The sequence below is a fragment of the Patagioenas fasciata genome, chromosome 15 (genome assembly GCF_037038585.1).
Source record: "Patagioenas fasciata isolate bPatFas1 chromosome 15, bPatFas1.hap1, whole genome shotgun sequence".
Taxonomy (NCBI): domain Eukaryota; kingdom Metazoa; phylum Chordata; class Aves; order Columbiformes; family Columbidae; genus Patagioenas; species Patagioenas fasciata.
In genome coordinates, this window is record NC_092534.1 from 404,628 (window position 1) to 426,157 (window position 21,530).

Below are 21,530 nucleotides of genomic sequence, written 5' to 3' on the forward strand. Positions count from 1 at the left end.
CAGTCACCAGGTGGCTACTTTTTGTTTGTTATCTAAAACTTTTCAGAGCCTGAAGAATAAACACAGTATTCTTTTGGCTGAAGAATAATATTTGTTGTGATTAGCTTACTTTGAGAACAGTTTTTAGTTTTTCATGGTAAAGCTTTCTTCTAGGCAAATATAATACTGAAATACATTAAGAGCTACACCTGTGAGTTTTTTTGGGACATTACACATCTGGTAACTCCTCTGGTCACTGTCACCAGAGTCACCTGGGGGACCAGGGGGAGGACTGAGGGCAGGAGCCAAGGCTGATTTAACATCTGATGCAGCAGTTTTAACCGCCTCAAACAGTGCATTGTCCTCTGATTCAATTAAAGAACTGGTCCTCCAGTCTTCCTAAAAGCTGTTCAAGAGCATGAAAAAATATTCTGGTTGATACCAATTGGGCTTTTTCCATACTTGTTCTCATTTACAGACTAAAGTAAAGCAACATGCTGCTTTATTACGGCATGTTATTAAAGTGTGTTCAGAACCCTTTGTTGACTGGTCCATTGTTGCAGCTTTGCCACACCTGTTTTTCTAGCTGATTTAAATGAGTAGACATTCTTCTTCTCACCTTGTCTCTGTGCCCTTACTGATATGAGCAGAGGAGGAAGCACACATAAAATTCAGTATGCAGCAGTAAAACCTTAGGTTTGGTTTTGATTTATTTTTTTTTTTTTTCCTCCCCATAATTCAAAGGAGAAAGGGGGTTGCTGCATGTCCAGTTAGCAACGGGGTGGGGGGGGGGAGGTTGAAGAAAAGAGATCCATTTTCCAATTAAACCCACATCAGAATTCAGAGACTTGCTGGATTTCATAGCATTTTATGGAGTTTAGTGTAACCTTTTATGACTTTTTAAACTGTATTTTATGTATTTATTCTGACAGCTTATTGGCAGAAGGGTTTCATGCGCGTGTAATGACGAGTGAGACAGACTGAGTCACAAGGTAAAGCAAATGCAGGTTTTGACGTCTCATGTAATTCTAGCAGGTGATTTTTGTGTTAGTAACAAACAAAATCTGCTCAGAGCCCTGTTTTTTTTAATGCCTCTCCACTTTGTGTCCTTATCTAAAACGTGCGAGACTGAGGAAGGTTCAAGCAAATAACTGCCTTCCAGCCATCGATCATGTTTTATGGCAACCCAAATTAAAGTATGCAAAATAGTCACAATCAGTAAATTATATCTGGTCAATTAACTCCCTTAAAACCTTCCAGGAGCAAAACTGATTTCTTGAGTAAGATTTCTTTTCAGTGTTTCTTTGATGTGGTGCAACACTGGAGATTACTGAAAATGCGTGGAAATATTACCAAGTATCATATTTAGATTTTTCTTCTGGCTAGATATGTATACTCTATTCTGAGTATCAAATGCTTGCAGTGTATTTTTTTAAATCTCTGATGAGATCTTGAAATTTTCATATTTGTACTGCTTTCGCATGCAGTGCTTAATTACATTGTGGACCTCATAACCAGTGGATGTTGTAGAAACCAGAAGTGTAAAAAAACATTTGTTGCGAAATGCTGGGAGTTCTTGTGGGAAAATATTACTGAATACTTGCCCTGTTCTTTTGTTCTTCCACTGGACATTTGTTACTGGCCACTTCTAACGCAGTGAAATGCAGAGTGCTGTCAATCTCTGTTTGACCCAGTGGGACCATGCCTGGCTACTGGTTCTTTCAGCCACCTACCACTTGCTGCAATATGAGTTGAATCTCTAAATATTTTGGTAAAAATAGTCTTTGAACATGTGATGACTCAATTTTTTTTTTTCTTTTTTTCATCAGTCCTCCAGATGAAAATAGTGTAAGACCCTCATGTAAATTAATCCCACTACCTTCTGTGATGACGTTTGCTTTTGTGTCTGAGCAAATGTCTTTAGTCAGTGTTGCACTGCTCCTATCAACAGCGCTGGGAAGTGTGTCCATGCCTTGAGGAGCACTCCCACTCCTCCTCAAATTCTGTAGCAGACAAGCTCTTATATCCCTGCAGTGTGGAGAGTGTAAGTTTAAATATTAAACTTGTTCGGGATATTTTTTTAACAACCACCACCCCAGCACTTCCCAGCCTTAGCATCAGTCCAAAGGGTTAAGTACCAAAGGTTTTGGTCTGCAGGCCCGTATTTTGAAAAAGGGATGATGTTGGATTTGTGGAATCTGTGCTTACAGCGCATTTGGGAAGCAGAGGAAGGGAGAAGAGACTGTAACAGGGTCAGCTGAGCATCTTGGGGGCTTTTGTTGTTTAATGTGATGGCTTTTAGCTGTGGTGTTACCTTGTACCTCCATGAATAGGGCATATTTATTTTTCAAATACCAACAGGTAAATCAGACCCTGCCAGCTGGTACCTTTCTAATTCTCTGGAAGGTTCTAGATAGTGTCTAATCCTTTAGTGAATGAATGTTCCTGTCGGTGTCACAAGCTGCTGCCAGGCTTCTTGGGTTAAGTGCGCAAAAGAGACATCTTAAAAGTAAAACCAGTTCTTTGGAAAATACTGCTTACTCAGCTTTACCATGTCACTGGCTCAGGGGAGCTAAATTCAGTGATTTTATTTTTTTTTAAGCCCTTCCATCCTGACAGACTCTTTAACAAGGATCTGTTGTTACTTGGTTTCAGCAGTGAAATTGGGATTTTTGACTGGTTTTGTGTAGCCAGAGGGCTGCACATCAGGCTGTTCCTAAACTGCCCGCTGCACGTCGGGTCTGCTCTTGGCTAGTTAAAGGGTATCTCTCCCATAAGTTAAGATTAAAAATTGGTTTAAATAGGAAATAAAATAATAAATATGTAATAAAGATAATCATGTAATGTTAGAGAACAAATGTAATAATAAATAATAGGAAATATAAATAGGAAAACATAGATTTACAAGAGTATTTGGATTAGGTGTCTTCTCATCTGTTTTCAAAACTGTTGTTGTAAAAGTTTGTCAGGGAAACCTGAGTGGGGAAATGGGAAAACTGCCATTTGATTTCTGCCTTTGCTAGAGCAGTCTGAAATGACAATTTCTTGTGTTTGCTAAGTAAGAAATACTGGCTTTTTAAACCTCTTCTCAGAATTATTACTTTAACAAATTTGAATACCTCTTAGTTGAACTGGCAATCTTAAAAAAAAAAAAATACTGTCAGTTTATGCAATTTTTCCCCCAAATTTGCATCAAAATGCTCAATGACCCAAAGCCTGCCTTGGTCACATCTTTCCATGTTTAGCTTCCCAAACAACTTATTTTTTTTCTAGAAGGTAACTCTCCTGAGGATGGCATTGTACTTACCCACTGATGGCATTGTACTTACCCGCTGATTGCTGGGTTTGTTGTTGTTGTTGTGATTTGTTTTGGTTTTCTGTTGTTGTGGTTTTTATTTTATACACACCTGTTACTGTTATGGCAGAGAGGCTGGGTTTGGTTTGGTGGGGGATTTTTTGATGAGAACTGACTGGTGGGTCAGCTCAGCTGAGGATGTGGTAATGGGCTTTTTTGGTGCAGAAACGTGAATTCACAGGTGAACTAAAAGGGTAATTTCTAAATGAGATTTGCCACTGAAAGACTTCTTATTGCATCTAGGTTATCAATCTGTTTTTCATGCTCTGTAGAAAGATTAAGGTCTCTAGCAGGCTTTTGGTGATAATAGTTTCTTTTGGACAGGACTGCATGTGAATTTTTACATTTAACAGAGTACTTGAAGTTTTATTGCTGGTGTAGAATGGTTATGAAAAAGAAAAAAATAGTTCAGTTGTGCTAAAGTGGCACATACTTAATTTTTAGCCAAAGTATTATAATGAGCACTTACCTGGAACACCTTGTGCTTCTCAACTCCTTCTGATGCTCTTTCTTTCATTATTTATCAGACTCCAAAAGAGGTATCTAGAAATTAAATAGGATTTTGAGAAAGATTCTGACTTCTCTTGTCGAGGGGGGGGGGAAAAAAAAAAATGGTTCCATCAGCAACAAAATCCGCATCCCAATTGAGTTTTCTTTTGGGCTATTTTAGGTTAGCAGTATGTTCTCATTTTGTATATTTTGAATAACATACTGTTATATTAAATGAGTACACACAGACTAATGAAAAGAATCTGCCTGATATATTAATTGTACTGAGGATGTTGTGGGGACAGTAGTAAGATAAATGATTTTAGTCTTTTCTTAAAAGCTGTTATATTTTTCCATGAAAGATGGTTGACCCTACTCTAGCAGAAATGGGAAAGAATCTCAATGAAGCAATGAAGATGCTGGAAGACAGTCAAAGGTGTGTGCTAAGGATTATTAATGTCACTCTTGTTAAGCAGGAAAGAAATAATTTTCATAGCAGTGTAATGTCCACTGTCACTTTGAAGCTTACACCTATACAAATTGCCATTGTTTCTCAATTATGAGATTTTTAAAATAAATATATATTTTTTTATGCATGTTATGTAATATTCAGAGCAAGTGCAGCAAGTCTGTTTTTTTCAGAGATGCTAGATATTTTTTTTCCTATTGCTGTGCAAGTAACTTTTAATTCATGTATACATATATATATGTGAGACTCATCTTAAATTTGGCAATTTCTGTTGAAGAACTAAAAACCCAAAACTTAGCAACTCTTTGATCGAGTCTGAGCTAGACTTTTTGTTTGTCTCTGATTTATTTATGAAACTGTTGTCAGTGAAACAGATTGCAAACATGTCAGTATGTATTTCTCCAAGTCAAAGTCAACTCCATATTTGATGTTATAAAGCACAAACTAGATGCAATGTTTATTCTTGTGTCGTTAACTTAGAAAATTGGAGGAGGAAAATGAAAAGAAATATGCACGGAAGGATATTCCTGGACCACTCCAAGGCAGGTAGGCAAGAACAATTTTTAGATAATGCTCTTTTCAGGATCTGTAAAATATGTGTAGCATGTTTGTTTTCCAGACAACTTCCGTATTAATGCAAGCATGAACATTTACCAGGCCAGACATGATTTCAACTTTTTTCATGTTCACATAAGGGAGGGCAAGACAAACGATCATAATCCTGTTAACTATTTACGCACACACGTAGGGGGGAAAAAAAAATTACTTGTGCTTGGTGACTGAAATTTTGAACTGTTGGAATTTAATGAAGTATTGGTGTATACAGCTGTGATTGAGACAAAAGTAGATACAGATAAACTTGTGCTATAAAGGTTCATTAAAACACTCTGATTAAAAATAAAAAACAAACAACGAAAACAAAACCCAAACAACAACTGGGACTGATAAGGTAGAAAACATTAAAAAAAAAAAAAAAAACTCCACCTTTTCAGCACAGCACACACTTTAAAAATTATATGGAACTATTCTGCTTAAGGCAAGTAAGATCATTGTACCTGAAAACTAAGATTTAAATTGCTCGTAGCATCTTTGGAAGAGGATCCTGCAGGAGCCTGAGCTCAGAAGGTATTGCAAAATCTATTTGTCTTTTGTGTGCATAATCTAAACTTGCTTTTGGGCAGAGACACTGAATTAACTTCTTTAGGAATAAAAAGCGATTTCAGCTGTCAGAGGATAAGTTCTTACACCGCTGTAAATTTTAGTTGGAATTATAAGAGTTGAGGTGTTGTGGGTCTTTTCCCATTTTACTGGATTAGAGTGCATCATATCAGGAGTCTGCTGTAGCTTTTGTGTGCTGGAAACTAGTATTTGTAGGTAAATGTTTAAGGGATGTGCTGAGTTTGTGAGCTGGAGCTGGATCATGTGAAGATGTTAGGATCCTGAGCTATCACCTTACTCTGCTGTGTAGCAATAAGCAGTTACATGTTGTCAAGTCAAACTTTTTGTATTTCAGTAGATCTGTTTTCCTGTGTGTCTGAGTTGATACCTATTGAAGTGTCCTGCTATAATTAAGTAGGTTTTTGAATTAATTGATTGATTCAGCAGCCGTGAATGTGTTTTTCTGAGAGCAAGGAGCCGCTTTTGTTTCTTTATTCAGCATTCCGTACAAGTGCAGCATTTTCTTCGTGTATTACCATGCAGTGTCCCAAATGGCCTCTTGCTCAGATGCTGGTACGTACCTTTTTTCCTTTTTGATGTGTTTTTTGTTATTTTTTTCCCCTCCCCGCTGCACCAGTGGCCAGGATATGGTGAGCATCCTTCAGTTGGTTCAGAACCTCATGCATGGAGAGGAGGAAGAGGAAACTTCACAGGCCTACCGGTAAAGCCAATATGATTGATTGTATGTGGAAGATACCCAATTTTGTTTTATTCTGATTATTATAGAACTTACACATTTAAGCATTTTAAAGTGTAAGTATATTGTGCAAGCATGTAACGTTTTTAAAGGCAACCAACATTATATAGTGAACCAAAATTACACATTACTCTTAAAATTATGAAGCTTTCTTCTTAAAATTATGTTTAATTATTCTTAAAATATTAAACCTTCTTAAAATTATGAAGTTTTCATTACTAAACATTACGAAACATTTCTGATTACTAAACAGAATTATGTAAGGAAGTAGTTTTTGATGTGACAGCTCATTTTGTTTTCTACTTTCTGAAAGTTTTTTTTCAAGTCCAAGATCTTATAAAACTTAGAATCCCAGTAATTTGCTTTACCATCTCTCCCTGTAGAGTTTAAAGAGGAAGAAAAAAGGAATAGAATTGGTTTCTGTTTTTCTGTAAAATTGAAATAACACTAACTAATCTGCAGAACATTATTGAAAACTAACATTTGAAAAATAGTTTAGTGATTTAGAAAAATGAGACAAAAGACCCTAACAAATAAAAAAAACCACCAAACCAACAAACTAATGAAAACTATGTCTCTAAAGCTATTGATAAGTCTCCTGTGTTTCCCCTGCATGAGGAGGGACAGGTATATGTTCAGTGCAGACTTGCAGCCCAAGTGCAGATAAGGTGCTTGGTTCCTGCTTGTGTGAGGCTGAAAAGGGAGCCGAGGTGTTGTGAGCAGCCTGGCCAAGTGAAGCACGAGTGCCTCTGTCTACACTGGCATTCGAGTGCGTCAGGCACTGCTGTCATTTACTGCTCTCTGCTAAATGCTTAAAATTGCATGTCAACCAACTCTGCCTCTCTACAGTAAAAGCATACACACTTAAAATGACTGTAATGTACATGACTCGCATATAGCCGCGGTTTCTTTGTTCTTTTTTGCAGACTTCAAAATGTTGGTGAACAGGGACACATGGCTCTGCTGGGCCACAGTTTGGCTGCGTATATATCAGTGCTGGATAGGGAAAGGTTGCGAAAACTTACAACGAGGATCCTTTCGGATACTACACTCTGGCTCTGCAGGCTTTTCAGGTGAGTCACTGGGAATAGCTTGTGTATGCCTAGGGAGTGATAATTGTTTAAAAATGTGTGACTGGACTGAGGATGTCAACAAAAGAAGCTACCGTGCCACAAATTTTAAAATATTCTTTGAAAGTTCTGAAACATCACTTTTTTTTTTATTTTTAAAGAGACTTCTTGTGGAACAGCAGGAACTTATTAGTAACGTGTTTGCCATAAAATCCTTTTATAAGAGCTATATGGTGGAGCTAAGGGCCAAAGTACAGTCACAGACATACAGTTGGTCAAACATTTAACTAAGTTCTTGGTTCTTGAGGCATATTCTGCATTGCTGATGCTTGGGCTTACTTCATATTTTTAAAAGATGTTTCCAGTTAACTTCACCTTTGCTCTTCCTGGATCTTGTTTATTTTTCCAAGTATGGTAGGTGACAGTACTGAAATTTACAGTACAATGACATCTTTAATAAATGCCTGTTTCATCATGTAGTGTAGGTATCTTAAACTGTTCCATGAGAGAAGAATGGAAATCAGCTGTGTGGGGGTGTTGGAGTCACGGGGGCTTCACTGATTAGAAATTCCTTTTTTCCTTCCTGAAGAAGGAAAACAACAACAAGACAACCCCCAAACTTTCTCCCCCTCATGATGCTGTATCTTTCAGACAATCTTTCCACTGCTACGGAGAAGATTTGTTTGGGTGGGTTTTTTTTAGCACAGTGCAAGATGAAACAGTAAAAATGCAACCGAGGTCAACCCAAATTTAGTTGATAGAGTTACAGAGAATTTTTCTTACCTTGATTGGCTCACCTCTATCAGAATAATTTTATAAATTCAGTTATTATCTTTATCAGTGTTTGACTTAAAGATGTTGAAGCCTTGTGCAATGATGAAATTGCAGGTAATACAGCTGTTTTGACAAATGTACATGTATATAGAGAGTGTGTCGGTGATGTTTTTAAATGGCATGGTTAACAAAGAAGTATCTCTGTGTTGAGTTGAATGTTCAGTAACATTGTGATTTTGTGAGTATCTATTGGACTGTGGTCCCTGAGGTTTGGTGACCCAGGGGCAACAGCACTGAACAAATATGGTGCTCTCAGCTGCCTCGTGCTTCTTGAGATTTCTGTGCTGTGAGCGACACCAGAGGAATTTCCCTTTGCCCAGGCTACATCACAAAACTGTTGTGTGAAGGTGAAGTGAATGTTTGCATGTGGGTCATTCTGGAGTTTAATTCTGGAATACTATTTGTGCATGAGAGAACCTGTGATAACATCTGAAAAAGTACATTTGTTGATAAATGCTGCTCTTTAAATTGTGCAAGACCAGTGATTTGGGTGTTTCACAGAAATGCTAAAAGAAAAATCTGTCTTGCAAGTTGCTTAACGAATCGACAGACCTACAACTTCCACAGTTGCTGTTTCCTTTGCTGAAGGATTGCCCTCCGTGTAGAACACTCAGACCTTACCTCCTCTTTGGTTACTTTGCTCCTCTTTCTTGACTATAAATGTTGATGTGCTGATTTGAGTTTGCATAGAAAGGTGAAAAAAGTGGGGAAGGAGCAGACACCCATCCACCCCATGAGTCCCAAGAAAACATACCTAATAAATCAGATTGAAGGCAAAATAACTGTAAAATCATTAAAATATTCCTGGGGAAAAATATACTTATGTAACTCAGATATTTAAAACATCTGGAAAACTGTCTTGCAGTGTGCTGAATAGGTTTTACTAAATTGTGGTCTTGTTTTCAAATTCTTTAGAATACAAATTATATCAGTAATTTCGGGTATTGCAAAATATCTTGATTTGTCACTTCGTAATAGAGCTTGCAGGTTTCTGCCCATTTACCTTTTTTCATGTGTCTCATTCAAATGTTATGAACTTTAACTTAGAGAATGTCAGGTTGCATTGTCTCTAAAATTAGCAGTACAGAATTTACACATGTATTAAAACCAGATGAAGCCTTTGGTGTGTTTTCTCCTCTCTTCACTCAGAGTAGGTAAGGTATTGAACTCTGAAAGAAATCCTTAGGAACCCAGATGTTTATTCTTTCTTTATCTCTGAGTCTAAATGAAAATATGTATCAGGCGTCCCTCATTGTTAAGCTCTGCCTGACTTATCAAAGTTTCCTTTTACCCTATCCTGGGAAAATAGAAGGGTTTTTTATTTGTCTATCTGCTTTGTCCTGTTTTGAGCTTCTTCTGTGGTCAGTGTAGTTTTAGTCACAGAACTGGCTGCTGGTTTGGGTGGTCATATTTACTCAACTTTTCTTGCAGGTATGAAAATGGATCAGCATATTATCATGAGGATGACCGTGAAGGCCTCCTAAAAATCTGTCGACTTGTTATTCACACACGCTACGAAGATTATACAATAGAAGGATTTAATGTGCTGTATACTAAGCAGCCTGTCATATACATCAGTTCTGCAGCTAGAACAGGCCTGGGCCAAGCTCTCTGCAACCAGGTAAAATGGATCTGTTGGGACTTTAGCTGCAAGTAGAACCTGGCTTCATATTGCCTACTTGGTATTTAGATTCAAACAATATATTCAGACTTTTCCTGCAGGAGGCTGGTATGGGCAGTACAGAGGTGCACTACTGGCAGCAGTCTGGTCAGTTGGGTTGGGTCAGTGGAAGTTTCCCTTTCAATCCATGTGTCTACCTGGAACTTCCACTGTTAGAAGTAAAGCTTCTTCCAGATTTTTCCCAACGCTACTATGTTGACTGAATACCTGTATCCCCAGGCAAGATGAGCAGGCTCTCTCTGCAGCTCTCATCTTTGCTTCATCAGTGTTCCTCATGAGCAGATTCCTTTCTTCCTTGTCTCTTCTTTGCCTTTCTATGGACATAATAGATTTTTATAGCTTATAAAATTATACATGTTTCTAAGGTTTACCATGATGTGTCTGCCTGTTGAAACACAGAATGAAAAGGAGCATTTTGAAGAATGAGGAATGAGCTTTGCCATCAAAAAATATTGATTTTAGGAAAAGCATAACTTTGATTTTGAAAACTTACTGATTTTTCCTCATGGTAGAAACAACAGCAACGTGACTGAACAGCAGCACAACAGAGTGGGAGAGGAAGCAAGTCTGAGGTGAAACCATACTTTGATGCCAGCCAAATATCTGCAAGCTAGTGATACAAAAATATTATACAGTACATTGGTATTGCTTTATCAATTTTGATTTCCAACATAATTACAAAACATAGGCAAAGGAAGCAAAGTCCATACTGGGAGTAACCTCAGTAGCTGTAGTCCCTATTCTATGATTCTCTATGTTTGAATTAAAACCATTTGCCTGGAAAAAATACTTTCAGGTTGCACTTACAGTCTGTGTTTCGCAGCAAAAATACAGTGGGAGGAAGAGAAATGTTCTTAATATTTCCAGTGAAGGGATCCTACATGCTATCTTTAAAACAAACAAACAAAACCAACAACAACAAAAACACCACACAAACAAAGAAAAAAACCACAAGTGCTTGTTTCGAGGTTGCATTATGCATTACGTAAACTGTTGATCATAGTGACAAAGACCCAAGCCCAAACATACGGGATTTCCAGGCACTGAGTTATTGCAAAATTTGTATTGCATGATGGCCCTGTACACTTATTTACAATAAACATTATAATTTTTTAAGGGGAAACAGTGAGGGAGAAGTAGGCTGTGCTGATCCCATTTCAAAAAGTCGTGTTTGCAATAGCAAGATTACCCCAACAACCCAGTGCTTTAAAGAAACTCAGTTCTTCCTAATTATGTTTAAAACTTGTTGGGTTTGCAAAGTATTTATTTCATGAATGTTTGTAGACTTGCATAAGCTAATTAAGGCTGTTACAGACTTCCGTATTGCATACCTAACGCTCAGTGCACTCATATTTTTTCAGAATTACCATGTGCTGAAATTCAGAGTCAAGTTCTTAGGGCCTTTGTGTCTCAGGTCTTTGGTGAAGGCAGCAGAGGTGCTGCTAACAGATCAAAAATGTAGACTGCAGAGAAATAAAAATGGTGTCATAGATGGAACTTGTCTTGGCCAAAATGCCTTTGAAAGTAGATGATAAAAGTTCATTGGGGTGAGTTGGTGTCTTTGGTAAGCCAAGTGTTGTGTGTATTTATTGACCAAAACATCTTGATACAAGAAATACTGGTAAGAATCAGTATTTTGGGAGCCTTTTGCTTCTGAGTACAGAGAAGGTCCTGCCAATAACAGTGGTAACTTATCTTTGGTGTATAACGTAACCCGACCACATTAGGTGATCATTGAACTTAAAAGTGATAGCGTGCTATCTTAGATTTTGAGAAGTAGTGTACGTGGTAGAGCAGACAGTTGGAACTGAGTAATCAGACATTAATTCAGTTTCTGTTAAATGAAAAGATAAAACCAAACTAGTCTGTAACTGTAGTTCTCTTAATTTACTGAACCATCTGTTCAGTGATGGGTATGATCAACTAGATTTCACCTGTCTAGTGATCTTCCAATTTAAAGAGCAAAATGTAAGAGACCTTGATTCCCCAGGCCTCCTTCATCTTTTTTGTGTCCCGTTCTATTTCTGTGCTTGCTGGAAATGAGATGTCTTGCTTGTTAAACTTCCACCTTTTTTGTTACAGCTAGGGTTACCCCTTTCTTGCATGTGCCGTGTGCCTTGTAACACAATGTTTGGATCTCAGCATCAAATGGTAAGTTTGTCTTCCTTGAGAGCTCTGGGTTTTTTATCTGCATTAAATTAATGTCAAGTATGTTGTTAGGAAAAGCTTATTAATGGACTTCTTTTTTCAGCCTCTGTCTTTGGTGTTACAGCTGTACAAATCGTAGATTGATATCTAAAAAGCCAGCAGTTTATATCTTTGTCTTGTCATTTGCAAGATACTTTTACTGGCATGTGGTAAGGTGCTTTTTAATCCAAGATTTCTAAATGAAGTGTAGTCAGATGTACGTTTACAAACTATCTAATGTATTTGTGTTGTATTTTTCACAAATGCTTTATCTGACCTTCAGGTTATTTTACCTTTGAGAAGAAGAAACTGCAAACCACAGAGACAGGACTTTGGAGTACTGTCCATTTTCACTCTTAACACATCTTACCAGTTCAGCAAAAAAAATTCCGTATTGTTTGACAAACATATTTATAAATACGTATCTTTTTCTTATTGGTAATAGGATGTTGCCTTGTTGGACAGATTAATTAAAGATGATGTTGGGTCTGGAAAACTGCCTTTGTTGCTTGTGGCCAATGCTGGTGAGTACTGTGGACAAACAACAATCAAAAACCCCACGCTATTTCATGAATATATAGGAAAACCAAATTAAGAATATATTTTCTTAACCAGCTTAGTAGTTGCATGTCAAAAAATGTCAGGAAATATCTTAATGACCACACAATAAATACTTGTATAGAGGGGCTTTTATTTAACTGATTTAAGTTGGATTGTGCTGCTGCAGTTCTGCTTCTGTCAGTTGATGTATTAATATGACTAGAACTTATTTGAGTGAGTGCAAATCCCTTGTTGAAAATCAGTTTCATATTAACACGTGAGAATTTTTTAATGGATATGGCATCAACTTTAGCTTTAAAAATCATATTCTTCTTCTAGTTAATTAAACAAAGCTGCTCACTTTTTAAAGTACAAATGAAGGTGGTAACTATTACTTGCTTTGGACTTGGAAAAACATCCGAGATGTTAATTTTGGTTTAGTTTCCTTTAGTTGAGGTCATACTTGGAACATATCAAAAATGTATTCTGCATTTCTTGTCTGAGGCTGTTGGGTCTTCGAGTGCCTAGGACGTCTAAATTTCGTAGCGTTTTTAACATACGTTGACAAACCAAACAAATAGCTTTATTTTTTGTCTAGAATTCTGATTACTCATAAGTCATGATGAACCAGATACAAATATTGTGTAGTGGGCTTTTTTTAAACATCCTCCTTTTGTCAACAGTACAAGAGGGCCTTTTATGTCGAGCCCCATTTTGTTTGCTTACCCTTTATGATTGGTTTTTTTTTTCTTTCCTTCTCAACAAAGGGACCCCAGGTGCTGGGCACACAGACAAACTTGACCGGCTGAAGGAACTTTGTGAGCAGTATAATATGTGGCTCCATGTAGAAGGGTATGAAACTTGACATTTATTTTACATAACTATATTTGTTAAAAAGCCTGACTAACGGACGGCGTGTAATTTTACAGCTAACAAGCTGGTAGGGGCCATAGGACCATGTTTATTTTTGCCATGTTAAGCATGTTATATGGTTATAATTTTGTCGTTATATGAAATACAGATTGTTGTACATACAGAGGAAAAATTAATTGGAGTAGTTATTTCAGCATATGTTAGTGGTTACTTTTGCTCAAATCTTATCTCCCCTTGCTTTGAAGAGCTTGGAATCCAAATAAAAAGGCCTTATAAGACAAGTCAGGGGAGCCATTATACACTGATTATTGAGAATGAAATGAGTGTGGAAGAGATGACACTTTAATGAAGGTTGTCAGGAAGACTGCTGCCAGTGCAGGGTGCAGCATAAACTGGGAGGAGGATTAAACCATGAGGAAAATAAATTCCAAGCATTAGACAATGTTCATGAAGACTTAATTGCTCTAAGGTTATGTTTTTTTGAGCACTGGACTCTGGTTCTCCTGGTATTTCATTATATAGTACTATATTTGCAACTGAGTTATTTTTGATACCAAATTGATGCTGAATTATGGGGTAGTACTTTAGGGAATGATTTCCCCAGAGGTTGGACTGAAGTTAGATTGAAATGGATTTGGGGTTTTCAGACTTGGAATACTAAGTAGCAACAACTACTGCACCAGTAATGAAAAACGTACAAACAAAAGTAACCTCCCTTTACACATCAACATGAAGTATTTAAACTGAAGGTTAAAATGCTGCCTCTTAATACATATTTAATATGTGCTAAAACTGCTTTATTTTTCTAGTGTGAATTTGGCAACTTTGGCTTTGGGTTATGTCTCCTCTTCTGTACTGGTATGTTTTACTACATCTGGAAATGTAATAACGTGCTCTAGATTTTAAGGTCATGATCTAATCAAAATATGTATGGCTTATATTCCATTTATTGTAATAAACTTCAGGCTGCTACAAAGTGTGACAGCATGACTCTGACTCCGGGTTCCTGGCTGGGTCTGCCGGCTGTTCCTGCAGTGACGCTCTACAGACACGAGGATCCATCTTTGGTACATTGAGCTTCTCAGGCATTTTTCTTTAAGATCTTGAGACTTCACTTTTAATTATGTCATAGTGTCCTGTTCATAAGAATCTGTCAAGGTTTAAAGCAAGGTGGCAATAAACCGTGGCAACATCTAAATTATAATTTGCAAAAGCTCCCCTATTTAAGCCGTGACACATCCCATAAGCTGTCAAAAATGGAATAGTTGAAGAGAGGTTAATAGCAGTTTGTTGTTCGGTTTTCCTCCGCAGTCCTTAGCAGCGGGGCTGACATCGAGTCAGGCTGTGGAGAAGCTACGTGCGCTGCCGCTGTGGCTCTCTTTGCAGTACTTGGGCCATGACGGGATTGTGGAGAGGATAAAACACGCCTCACAGCTGGTAAGCGAGTCGTGAGTATGGTGTTCATGGATACTTTGCCGCTTTGAGTGTGGGTTTGAGACTGTTCCTAAGAATCCCCACCTCCTGATTGAACAGTCAGAGTCTCCAAGCAGAAACAAGGTTCAGATTGCAAGGGTAGTACAAGCGGTATCGCAGTGCCTGTCAGAGGACACCATTTAGGAATGGTTTTATAATAATTGTTAATACACCTCTCTGATTATTGTAATGCATTGTAGAAGAATCAACTAAAAATACTGTAGTTGTTGACAGTATAGCATATTGGTTCATGTCATGTTACAGACGAACTATGAAAGCAGAGTGGAGTGTTTGCGGGAGGGATGTACTTTTAATATCAGCCTATAAACTTTATTAGTTTTTAAAATTATAAAGACTTCATCCTTTCTCAACAGTAAACTAAAATAATAGTTTCTTTTTTTTTTTTTTTTACAATGGCAAGTGCACTGGTTTTGAAGTTGTGTCCTTACCCTAGGAAAAATGAAAGTCCAGTATAATGTGTTTAAAAAATGCATTATTTATATACAAAACATTTTTCCTGAAAGGTACAGCACTTACTGAAAGAAGGGCAGAATGGCAAGTTGCTGTAATGGTTAATGAAGAAGCTATTGGCACAAAAGACAAGAGTGACAAAGTATTAGTCATTAAGATTTTTGTGGCATGTAAGATTGATCTTAGCTTTTATAACATTCTATTAATAGTCTTAAAGCACAGTCTTTTCTAATGAAAATAATTTAGGAAAGCTATCATAACCAGTTGCTATGGTAGCTCTGCAGAAGTTAACTGTTCTGCTACACGGTGTGCTTTAGTTAGTTAACGGAGTTGTAATATATCTGGAGTTTTCTCAACAAAGGCACTAAGACTTTATTTTGATGAAAATCGCTTTGTAGTCAACATTTTACTAAAACCAGAAAATCTTTTTCCATTATTTTCTAAACTTACAAATAAGAACTGGATGAATTTCCTGACATCTCGTAGGGTTTTGTTCAGAAATAGAAACTACAGTAATGACTATTTCATGTTTATCAGAATAATTTTCACCCTCTGAAACTGTGTGTTTGTGTCTTCCTTTTGTTTCCCTTCTAGAGCCAAAGGTTGCTGGAAAACTTGAAAAACCTGGATTTCATTAAAACTTCGGTATAGTTTATATTTAATATGTTGGTTGTATAGCTTAGTATTTGCTTGTTAAATGATAAGAATAGCTTTGATTTTAAAAGTTATTTTAGAATATTACTTAAATCATAACCATTGTTTTGAAGGTGCCTGGTATCTTTCTAGGTAAGTTCTGGCATTCAAGGAAATTACATGGCTTGGTTGTATTTGTTCTGTTGCTGTGTATTCGTGTACTCAGTGGAGCTGACAGAGCAACATCCAGAAATTGATTCAATTCCATTTAAACTATGGATTTGTTCAGCAATACCAGTGAAACGAGTTTTTGTGAGCCTCTCTAATACATTTGGGCTGCATCTTCCCCTGCTGTTGGGGTGATCCTGTGAACCCTGTGTAATTATACACAAAAATTATCCCAGATGAGGTGTTTACACCAGAAATAGTTTTAGAAAGTACATCTAATGTCTTCATTCCAAATTCAGTTTGTGAGATGTCCCGTTCAACAGGGTTTCATGATTTTATCAACCCCCCAATTTTAATTGACACTTGATGTCAATTAGAATCAGAAAATAGATTCAGCTTAGTTTTCTGGGGCAATAGATAATTCATGGATCAATCTGAGTGACAATAACTGTTTCTGTAAAAATTGCTTTTCCAAGAGTATTAGTGGCCTTGGGAGATCAAATTACTTTAGAACTTCCCACTTCTACTAAAATAAATCTTGCATTTGTAGGATTGTGAAAAGTAGCCGCAGATTTGCCTCCAGGGGCTGCCAAGCCCGTTTCTCCTACCCCCAAAGTAGAATCAGTTATCATCAGTTATCAGTTATTTCTTCTGGAACTTTCTTGATGTTCTCCAGTAATTCTGGGGCAATTTCCAAGAGATTTTTTGGTTTTTCACACATTAATGTCTGAAAATACTTAAAGTTAAATTAACTATTTAGTACGGTATATTTGCGAATGAGCATTCTTAGATTTCTTGCTGTATAGTGCCCAAATTTTAATTATGCATAATTTGAATCAATACGATTCTGCTTTATTTGAATAATCTGAATAATGATTGACTTTCCCTGTGTTTGCTCACACTCCTAGAGTTAACTTCTCATACTGAGGCAGTGTGATCATTGTTACTGCTGTCAAAACAAAATTATCTGCTTTACTCAGCAGTCTAAGAACTATATGCTGCGTTACATCTAAAATATGTGTGAAAATATATCTATATTTGTTTTAATTTTTAAGGTTGAAGATGAACTGAGTTCGCCAGTGGTGGTTTTCAAGTTCTTCTGTGAATATTCAAATAGAGGTATGTGATTTATTTAAAAACAAAACTAAACCCCCTCTCTTTACAGCTTAACTCCTAATTTGTAAAATTAATTTGAGGTAAATGTTCTGTAGTGCACTTTTCTTGCATAACAAGGTTTTAGAAAAGGTGTGAATGCTGGTCATGATCCAGTGATAGAATCCATACATGTGATAGCTGCTTTTATGTAGCTAGACTGCAGTGTTTTGAATTTCCATGGCAAACAATGTTCTGCCTTCTTGAGTGAGGAGAGATCTGTGTGTGACCGCATGTGGAGAGCAGCTGGGGAGGTCTCCGAGGCTGCCGGCTCTGGTTGTGCTGAGGACAGAAGATCTTCCTTGGCTCTGTTCAAGCTTTCTGCTCCCTCTCAACTTCTAGCAGCTGGTTGCAAGAACCACATTTCTGTGTGTTACTGACTACGCTTGCTGTTGCAATCTTTTTAAAAAGAGCAAGAACACGTTAGGAACGACTCTGGCAGTAGTCATATAGAGTAGCCACATCGTACGTGGCTCTGAGCAGAACATCCTTGGCCGAGTATTGTTCTGTCAGTGACAGAGGAGCACATTGGGGTGTTTGTATGTGTGTGCTCTGAGGGGGAAAGGTGGAATGTCCAGCTTTAGAAAGAAAAGAATCATTTTGGTTGGAAGAGACCCTCAAGGTCATTGAGTCCAACCACAACCCAGCCCTGGCACTGCCCCATGTCCTGAGAACCTCATGTCCGTCTGTCCAACCCTCCAGGGATGGTGACTCCAGCACTGCCCTGGGCAGCCTGTTCCAATGCCCCACAGCCCTTCGGGGAAGAAATTGTTCCCCACATCCAACCTCAGCCTCCCCTGGCGCAACTTGAGGCCTTTTCCTCTCATCCTGTCACTTGCTACTTGAGAGAAAAGCTGGGATGAGACAAAAGACTGCTACAAAACTTTGTAGTTTTGTTACAACTGTTGATTTTATTTGTCTGTGGATTTTTCATGTTGGGCATGGGGGAGGGTGGTTTTGGGTTTTAATCTAATTCATGGTTGCACTTGGAAAGTACACCTGTTCATCTTGGAGTGGTGAGCTGGTGGATTGCTTTGTACATGGATGCATTTATTTGAAAAGCTTTACTAGAGACATGTCACCCTCTTGAATTATAAGGCTGTATTATGGAATCTTTGGCAATTTCTGCATGTTTTGTATATAATGTATAATTCTTAGTAGCATTTTTGTGTGCTTTATAGCAGAAAGTAATCATTAAAACTTGATTTTAAAGTAGCTGAGTGCATCAAATTAAATATTTCAGCCTGCTGTGACAGGATTTTGCTTTGTGAAAAAAATGTTTTTATTTCTGTTGAGGCATTTGAACCTCAAAACTGAGCGAAGTATTTTATTGGTTGTTTTTAAAACAAATATATCTAATTCTCTGTTTTGCTTGTAGTATTTGTCATGTTCAACATACCTTTAAAAAAAAGTCCTTGTTAGTTTGCTTGAGGTCCAGTACATCGTGTAGATGTGTTACATTACCTAGGAAATGTAGTTGTCTTTTATCTGAATTTTAGGTTGCCTTTTGTTTAATTAATTAAGTAAAAATGCGCTCTTGTGATTCTCATGTCTTTGGATTCAGATCAGACCTCACATGCTGCCCAGGCCTCAGCTATTCAGCACCCCATAATAAGCAACGAAAGACATGTTCATGACACTTTCAATCAGTGGGTAAGAATGGATGTTTTTTTCTCTTTTAGGAAAAAAGAAGTGACAGTGGAATGGTTCCAGGGGTTCAGCAGTAGTTATCAAATCTTTGGTAGATTAGTTTGACAATTATTCTTGATCTGTTATTGTTACAAGTGGGCATTTTGGTTTTAAAAGATTAATTCACTCTAAAGCAAAGTTGCTTTCACACTTCTGATTGTTTTACATGTGATTACTACTGAAATTATTACTGCATCTGAAGCTTTTGGTAGTGGATTTTTTTCTTTAAGAGGATTAATTCTAGAAACCTGTGCTTTCAGGGAGCTGAGTACATTTTGGGTCCATTTTGTAATAATCATGGTATCCTTAGTGACAGTTTTGCAGGAACCTCTGACTTACATGTGCAGCTCACCCTGTGTTTTGCGCTGGCAGCTGGGAGAGCAGCTGGCACAGCTGGTCCCAACCAGCGGGGCCGACCTGGTGGAGCTGGAAGACGAGGGCACGTGTGTGCGGTTCAGCCCCCTCATGACTGCTGCAGGTAACGTCCTCCTGTGAAAACGGCGGTTGCTGTACGATTGTACAACAATCTCCTGGTGTAAGAGCAGGTATAATCAAGAAACTCCCCAGTATATTCTCATATGGTGAGGATTTTTTTTATGAACAAAACTATCGTGGCTTTACCATTCTGTGCCTTGGCAGTGGGTGCATTGGAGGTACCTCAGCTGCTGTGGGTGACATTGCCTCCCTGCCTCTGCAGAGAAAGACTTGTACTCATTATTTTTTAAATTCAGTAGGATAAGCAAGGCAAAAAGATCTTTGTTTCTGACAGTTATAAAAGAAATATAAAGGGTAAACCATCCCTCCCTTCCTTTGTTTCAGCTGCTTAACACAAGATGCTTGACCTCTCTACACAGGTGTTTCAACGCTGAGATGGTCCTTGTGTCCACAATATAGCTACATAATTAAAACAACTATTTACTAAACCTGTAGGTTTTTTCTGTAATCACTGATGGGGGGAATAAGAATCTGTGTTTTGGAAAGTGTCTTAAATTTCATATTCAAGCCAGCACCATGTACAAACTTCGTTTAGACTCGGCGGATGCATAGAGCACTTGCCACAGCTCGGGGTGACACATGGCATGAGAGAATCCTCCTGCACACAGGAATGTACATTTTTGAATAAATCACTTGGTGACGCTGTTATGGTTGGTTGATTGTTAGGTTCTAAGTCATTATCTGTTTGGCTGCAGGAAGAGGAATTTTTGTGATATAATGGAAAAGGGCATTGTCCTGATTAGTCTGCAACATCAGAAAATCCTTTTGATTAGCTTATTTTTATGAAAACCTTAGCTATTTCCATTTTGATGTATCAGTGGATACATAACTGCAGAAAAAAACACTGTTACATAGATCAAGGTGTTTTAATACTATCTGTGAATTACGGTTGACTTACAGACCGGCTTCTTTTCTGATTGTTTAATTCAGACATCTGTGTGTGTCTGTTCACTTTTATTACACACTAACACATCAGCTCTTTAGTTCTAGGAACTGAAATACAAGATGTTGATCAGTTAGTAGACTGCTTAAAAATGAGGATACCAGTGTTGACAAGTACACTGCAACTGAGAGAGGAATTTGAGCGAGAAGTTAGAAGAACTGTAGGCCTGCTGTATATTGAAGATCTCAGCTGGCCAGGATTAGGTGTTGTAAGGTAAATTTTTCAATATTTTCTTCATTATGTATTTGGATAGACTGTGCATTAACAGAAATGAACATGTGATCTCTTTAGTGGTGATTTGTATGTCTTGTTTGCTGGCTTTGTGCCCAGTTGAAGCTTTTGAGGGCTCTTTAGGAATTACCTTCTTCATGTTGCTTACTTTGAGATTTTATTTTTTTTTTAAGAAAAGCTGAAGAGCTGTTTTAGCAAAATTAGGACAACAGTTCTAATATTGGAGGCAGCTTAGATTTTTATCTATTGTGAGATTCACTAATACACTGAATAAAACCCTGCAAGTGTATGTTCTGATCCTCTGATAGAGGCTTCTAGGAAGGATTCTGTACAGTCAGAGCATCTGAAGTATAACCAATATATTATCTACAGATCTGTTGTGTTCAGTTAAGCAACCTCCTCCCACCCCCAAATCTCCAATGATAAGTGGCAGTAAACTTGTTGATCTTGTTTTGAGGTTTTTGGTTTGTAAAATACAGAAATTTGTAGAAATCTGTGTATGTATTTTTGTATGTACTGTGAAGCAAAATCACTATCTTCTGGTTTGGTTTGAAGATACAACTATCACAGTGATGGGAAGAATGATGACAAACAGGAAAAGGAACTGGAAAAAATCAACACAGAACTTCTGAAAAAATTAAATGAATTGGAGTCGGATCTCACTTTTTCTTTGGGTAACTGCACTATTTAAAAAACTTCTGTTGGAGCTGAGTCATGTCACTGGCTGTATTAGAAGGGTTCAACAGGTCATTTGGACATACATTGTTACAATGCAGAATTACACTGCTGGGAATATGATTATTGCAGAAACATCTGTAGTTGTGTGTCCTCCTCACCCGTTTGAGCCCATAAACATTGTGCGGGGTGAGCAAAGTGCACAGTT

General features: G+C 37.6%; 1 protein-coding gene across 6 annotated transcripts in view; it reads left to right on the plus strand.

Moving 5' to 3' along the window:
* The window catches only part of PDXDC1 (pyridoxal dependent decarboxylase domain containing 1), a 30,366-nt gene that overhangs the window by 2,781 nt on the left and 6,055 nt on the right, over positions 1 to 21,530 (plus strand). For 3 of the 6 annotated variants that reach the window (XM_065850536.2, XM_065850533.2, XM_065850534.2), the window contains exons 2-18: positions 4,186 to 4,259; positions 4,773 to 4,838; positions 6,088 to 6,171; positions 7,134 to 7,280; positions 9,543 to 9,732; positions 11,875 to 11,943; positions 12,425 to 12,503; positions 13,287 to 13,371; positions 14,202 to 14,250; positions 14,358 to 14,459; positions 14,704 to 14,829; positions 15,931 to 15,981; positions 17,193 to 17,256; positions 18,854 to 18,942; positions 19,351 to 19,456; positions 20,458 to 20,629; positions 21,203 to 21,321. In XM_065850536.2, coding sequence (XP_065706608.2) covers positions 4,186 to 4,259; positions 4,773 to 4,838; positions 6,088 to 6,171; positions 7,134 to 7,280; positions 9,543 to 9,732; positions 11,875 to 11,943; positions 12,425 to 12,503; positions 13,287 to 13,371; positions 14,202 to 14,250; positions 14,358 to 14,459; positions 14,704 to 14,829; positions 15,931 to 15,981; positions 17,193 to 17,256; positions 18,854 to 18,942; positions 19,351 to 19,456; positions 20,458 to 20,629; positions 21,203 to 21,321 — 1,672 coding nt within the window. Of the gene's footprint in view, positions 1 to 911; positions 972 to 1,808; positions 2,024 to 4,163; positions 4,260 to 4,772; positions 4,839 to 6,087; positions 6,172 to 7,133; positions 7,281 to 9,542; positions 9,733 to 11,874; positions 11,944 to 12,424; positions 12,504 to 13,286; positions 13,372 to 14,201; positions 14,251 to 14,357; positions 14,460 to 14,703; positions 14,830 to 15,930; positions 15,982 to 17,192; positions 17,257 to 18,853; positions 18,943 to 19,350; positions 19,457 to 20,457; positions 20,630 to 21,202; positions 21,322 to 21,530 lie in introns of all 6 variants that reach the window. The other 3 variants (XM_071815208.1, XM_065850535.2, XM_071815209.1) reach the window with 3 other exon arrangements.